We start from the raw sequence: 6,293 nt of genomic DNA, 5'->3' as shown, positions 1-6,293 counted from the left end.
CCATACTTAGAATGCTGAATGTTGGCTTACATGGGATGGGCAATTTGTTTTCCCAAAATACGTAATGATATACGATGTGTAATATAAATCTAATGTCATACTAGTGAATAGTTTAAGCTTCCTCATTCGTTTCGTTTAATTGATTTTTTGTTAATTATGTCGTGGGAATGTAAACAACACAATGTCGTGGGAATATATTAATTAAAAAAACTGCCAAACATATTATAAAAACGTTAAACGAGAACAATCTAAAAATAAATAGGTGATTATTTTTTATTCCACTAGATTGGTGGACGAAATCACCTGGTTCTAACTAGATGTACCTAACCTTCTGCATATTGCTGTATTATATATCTGTTTATTTGTTTACTAGCGACCCGCCCTCGCTTCGCTTCGGAAACATTAAAACACACATGAAACCAAAAAATAAAAAATAAAATAAAAAAAAGTGTGTGTGTCCGCTCCGACGCACGACTGGAGTTTACTGGATATAAAAAATTAAACGAAACAATACGAGAAATAGTTCTATATAACGACAACACGATACACTACAGATTATTAACAAATTAACGAGACACAAAACAAACGACTAACAAATATATGAAAATACAATAATGAGAGAAACGGTGAAATACAATAATGATGAAAATACAATAATGAGAAAATACAATAATGAGTGACGGCGGACTGCCGGCGCAGCAGCCCGGCGTCACCTGCGATAACGCGGCCGCGCGTTGGCTCCTGATTGGCGCGCGCACGCATCACGCAATCAGGAGCCAATCAGGCGCATAACGCATTTCGTGTGACATGCTAGTACGATTTTGGTCCCCATAATTTTCATACCCCGGGCCTATATATGTAAATCGATTCTAAAGGAGTAAACTCCAAAAAGTAGCCTATGTTCATCAGGGACAATGTCGGCTTCTAATGGAAAAAGAATTTTTCAAATCGGTCCAGTAGTTTCGGAGCCTATTCGAAACAAACAAACAAACAAATCTTTCCTCTTTATAATCTAATATATAAAATTCTCGTGTCACAGTTTTCGTTGCCATACTCCTCCGAAACGGCTTGACCGATTTTGATGAAATTTTTTGTGCTTATCCAGTATCTATGAGAATCGGCCAACATCTATTTTTCATCCCCCTAAATGTTAGGGGTAGTCCACCCCTAAATTTTTTATTTTATTTTTTAGACAAAATTTTTAATTTCTATTTTTTTATGATACAACATACAAAAATACATACAATCCTCAATTTTCACCCTTTTACGATCAACCCTTATTTTTTATTTGCTAATTAAAAACTAAATTTTTTTGCAAGAATTTTGTTTTTATTTTGTCATAACTTAGAATAAAAAAAATCATATTACTCTGAAATTTTTACCCCTCTACGATCAACCCCTATTTTTTATTTGTTAATTATAAATTTTAAATTTTTTGGCAAGATTTTATTTTTTATTTTGTCATGACTTAAAATAAAAAATATAAATATTACTCTCAATTTTCACTCTTATACGATCAACCCCTATTTTTCCATCCCGATTTTTATTTTTTTTATTCTATGCACAGATCCGCAATAAGGTTGCAAGATGGCAATCAAATATTATAATTGTAGTACGATAAATTCTTATTCAGAGTTTATAATTTCAAGTTCCTTTAATTATGATTTTTTTTTAAATTCAATCGATCAGTTATCCCCGCCAGGTGTCGCCACTCATCCAGCAAACACCACGTAGTAGGGATGAGGACAAAGCCGGTCTCCTGTCTTACTCACTATACATTTTTCAGCCATGTTTCTTTGGTTTTATTTGTGTATCAATTGTAGCTTGCCAGCCATGGTTTTTTGGTTTTATTTGTGTATCAATAGTATGTTCAGTACGTCTGAGAATCGGCTACTATCTATATTTCATACCCCTAAGTGATAAGGGCTGTCCACCCCAAACATTTTTTATTTTTTATTTTTTTTCTTGGTTATAATGAGGTATAGTCCCCGGCACGTAACTTGGCAAGAGTCGCTAGATGCGCAGAAGTCGTTTTTTAGGTCTCTTTGGTTGTCAAGCGGGACGCGGGGAAAGACATAGCACCGTTCCGAGCGCGCGATTGGTAAGTCAGTCGACCCTCCCCTCCCGCACCGCGTCCACGTTCCGTTCGCTCCCGGTTACACATGCGCCTACTAAAGTTGTAGGAACCCTTTGTTTATATTGAGTTTTTGTTACGAGTTGTTATTATTGTTTTAAATTTAGTTTTTGTTACGAGTGTTATTGTTTTAAATTTGCTTGCAATGGCAGGACCAAATACCAATGACCATAATTATAGTCGATTCAGTCACTGAGCGTTTTATTATTTACGCCAGTGACGACAGCGACTCTTCGTTATGTCGACGATGAGGAGCCAACTCCTTCCACCAGCTCAGGTGCTACCATAAATTTAATCCAAGGGGTAGCACTATTAAAAAATGATAGTGACGACGGCGACACATAATTTTTACTATTAAGTATATTTTTTTAAATAATTTTTTTAACTTTTAATTGTATTTTTATTTATAACACCTAATACACTTCACGAATTCCTCTCTTTTTTTTAACTTTCTTCTAAACACACAGGCTTAAAAATAAATTATGGCAAATAAAAAATTTAATAAAATAAAATTAACATATATGCGGGCAATAAAAGTGACCATTTTTTTGTTGCAATGTACACTATGCGCGACATTACCCCCACTACACCAAAACCTTGCCAACTTACGTGCCGCTTACTATATTATGTGGTTGAATGAGGTTTTTGAGAATTTTATATATTAGACTAGAATTTCCTAGAAATCTTATTTAAAGCAACACAACGTTTGCCGGGTCAGCTAGTATTAGTATAGATTTGAAAAACCAATATTACAAAATAACTATAATTATAATAGGTATATTAATAAAAGGTAATCTAAAACCATACAAGTTTTGACAATTATTAATAAATTATACTTTACTAAAAGAGAACAGAATACAACAAAAAAAAGTATCTACTTATTCTCTGCTAACCTAAGGGATTAATTCAGCTACGCTGTGACTAGGTAGGTGAGCTCACGGGGCTCAACCTGAGAGAAGGTGCAAACACTGGCCTTAGCAAGAGAAGAGGTTCGAAGAATCTACCACTGGAATCCTTTTTTTTTGTGATTATTGCGCGTGCCGAATAAAGCGCACTATGAATTATAAAAATAAATATCGCTTACTAGATGACCCGGCAGACTTCCTAGTGCCTCAATCGATAAATAAAAGACCTAACTTTTGTATAAAATAAACTTAAATATTTAATTCCGAGCACTTTCATAATAATCTACCTTTTAAATCTTCTCTGGACTTCCACAAATAATTCAAGACCAAAATTAGCCCAATCGGTCCAGCCGTTCTCCAGTTTTAGCGAGACTAACGAACAGCAATTCATTTTTATATATTTAAGATCGCTTATTAAGCGAAATGTCGCTTAAATCAAATAGCCTTTCACCCCTCAATATATATATTAGTACCAGGAATTAACCGTAAAATGAATGTGAATACGACCTATTTTAATTTAAGTTCCTTCGTAAATACGTCACAACGAAAAATGTAAGCATAATATGTCAAAATAAATCAAAAATGTAGCTATGAACCGTGATTTCGTTTACAACCACGATCGGCCTAGCGTCTGGTCGAGGGCTGGTGGCGTCCTCAATAAATGGTTGTGGGGCTTGTTTTGCTGCGGACCCCCCGGCGTGGCCTGCTACTTCTGTGCGTGCTACGAGAGGCCCGAGGACAGGACCGACAGAGACACGACGAGGATCCATCGTTAGTTTTCTAGCTCGAACAGTATTTCTCACAAGAAGGTTTCGGTTTGAAGAGTGGGGTAGCCGTTGTAACTATACTTGAGACCTTAGAACTTATATCTCATGATGGGTGGCGCATTTATTTTGTGAATGTCTATGGGCTTCAGTAACCACTTAACACCAGGTGGGCTGTGAGGTCGTCCACCCATCGAAGCAATAAAAAAAATATCCAATAGTTTCCAATTCAAAAGTACTTAACGATCTAATCTCCCGGTCATCGTTCTCGTCGAACCCGTCGCTTGCGACGAAGGGCTCCGCGAGTAAATTAGCCCACAGACACAGTGCACTGAGTTTCTCGCCGGATCTTCTCAGTGGCTCGCGTTTCCGATCCGGTGGTAGATTCTGCGAAGCAGGGCTCTTGCTGGGGTTCGTGTTAGCAACATCGTCACGTTTGAGCCCCGTGAGCTCACCTACTAGCCCGGCCACGCTGACATGATCTCTCTAGACCATCAGCTTAGGTAGGAAAAAGAAAAGAAAAATCTAATTTCCACTCTATTCGATATATGGTTGCGGAAGATGTGTTCCTATTTTAATAGAAGAAAGGTCTAAAATTGTAGTGATATTTGATTGTGATGTTCGTGCTGCTCCCATTCGTTGATTCATTTGCTTAACCGCAGCCCATGGACTTCATAACGTTATATACTACTATGTATCTTGAAACATGAGGTTCAACTCTGAATTATATTTTATACTCTTCGTATGACTACATAACAGAGCAATAACAAAAAAGTATAACAATTTAACTGGACGGGTTTATTGCTTAAAATTTTATTTAAAAAAAAAGTAGGTGTAGAGTTCCAACCGGTTATAACGTTTTCTCTCACCATTCTGATCGGTGATACAAGTACCGCCATCATCATATTCGGACAGCCATTATAGCAATCCGATTGGGATTTTAATCATTGCGCTATAAGTAGCCTAATTTTTTTTATATTGCTTATATGGGTGGACGAGCTCACAGCACACCTGGACGTGCGTCATGATAATCGCCTTATCGTTGCCGCCGCTGATTACTCCCCGAATCCTGATAACGCAGGAGCAAGTCACTGTCGTCGCCCTAGACACGTCCTTACGGATCCATCAGATCCAATAACTCTTGCATTAGATACCTTCAGCTCTAACACTAGGAGCAGGCTGAGGAACCCCGGTAACCGTACTCGTCGAACTCGACAAGGAGGTCGACGTGCAACCTAACCCATGCATCAGCCCGCTGAGTTTCTCGCCGGATCTTCTCAGTGGGTCGCGATTCCGATCCGGTAGTAGATTCATTCGCGAAGCAATTGCTCTTGAGTTGTTAGGTCTCCTTCGGAGGCGCTCGGGCAGTTGTTAGCAAATCCCACCCCTCCTGGCTGAGCCTTTGCTCGCCCACCTGTCCTGGTGAAGCTGGAAAGGCCTCCGGGCCACCAGTAATTTTTCAATCATAAAAAAAAAGCACACCTGGTGTTAAAAGGTTACTGGAGCCCATAGACATCTACAACGTAAATGCGTCACCCACCTTGAGATATAAGTATAGTTACAACGGCTGCCCCACCCTTCAAACCGAAACGCATTACTGCTTCACGGCAGAAATAGGCAGGGTGGTGGTACCTACCCGCGCGGACTCAGAGGTCCTACCACCGGTATAGTATTGACACAAAATATTTGATATCAACAGAAGCCACCGCCACGACTGAGCGTTTATCTCGGCAACATCGACCAAACGCTCCCCGAGGCAGGAAGTCAACAGCAGAGATGCTGTCAGCCGTCAGATGTGCCCTCTCCCAGCTCCAAGGGGAGCCGGAACCCAATTTAATAGTTCCAACAAACGAGAAGCCAATAGAACCGGGCTGATTCTGGTTGTACGATGTCTACAGTCGCCGTGTCTGTAATGAATATTCGTTTTACGAGAGACCGTGTCTCATCGTTAAAAACTCTGCTAGAATTAATCTCACGAAATAGACAATAATCGATATTAGTCATTGAAACCGCAATATTAAACACAATGTTGAGAAACAAATGTATATAATAACTGTTTTCAGCAAACATTTCTAGTCAGATCATTGTAAATAAAAAGGTTCTAATTAATTTGCGTTTTTTTATATATATTCCTAAATTAAGTGGAGAACTTAGTAGTAGATTAATATTGTAAAAACAGAAGACAAGCATTAATACTTGAAAACGATAGGACTAAAATAATTACTTAGTCTATTTTATTTATTTATTTATGGGTACCAACTAAGTGATTACCAATTGAGACATCAGCAAATTGGAAAAAAGCTAGATGATAAATGTTTCCTCATTTATAGATACGATAGTGCAATAGTTGACAAAATCTTGAAATTAAAAATAAAAATAATTGGAAAGACCATACACAAGGAAAAATTGTAAAACCCTGAATTAACACGATTATAATAACACAATTTTCTTTTGTTTATTAATTTAATTATAAAACAATACGCAAAGGGA

General features: G+C 37.9%; 1 protein-coding gene across 1 annotated transcript; it reads left to right on the top strand.

The window, feature by feature from the left end:
• The first annotated feature begins 3,561 nt into the window (after positions 1–3,561).
• On the top strand, positions 3,562–5,912 carry LOC105842205 (uncharacterized). Its single transcript, XM_038013478.2, has 2 exons — positions 3,562–3,810; positions 5,503–5,912. The coding sequence occupies exons 1-2, from the start codon at positions 3,630–3,632 to the stop codon at positions 5,676–5,678; spliced, it is 357 nt and encodes a 118-aa protein (XP_037869406.1). The 5' UTR covers positions 3,562–3,629; the 3' UTR covers positions 5,679–5,912.
• Positions 5,913–6,293: the final 381 nt, after the last annotated feature.

The sequence above is a fragment of the Bombyx mori genome, chromosome 10, assembly GCF_030269925.1.
Source record: "Bombyx mori chromosome 10, ASM3026992v2".
NCBI lineage: Eukaryota > Metazoa > Arthropoda > Insecta > Lepidoptera > Bombycidae > Bombyx > Bombyx mori.
The sequence above is the reverse complement of the archived record's forward strand: the minus strand, read 5'-3'. Positions and strand labels throughout refer to the sequence as shown.

Bases quoted from the DNA above. Each gene is read 5' to 3' on its own strand.
- LOC105842205 (XM_038013478.2), top strand. From the start codon at position 3,630: ATGAACCGTGATTTCGTTTACAACCACGATCGGCCTAGCGTCTGGTCG. The intron at 3,811-5,502 runs GTTAGTTTTCTA...TGATATCAACAG, and splicing joins AGACACGACGAGGATCCATC to AAGCCACCGCCACGACTGAG.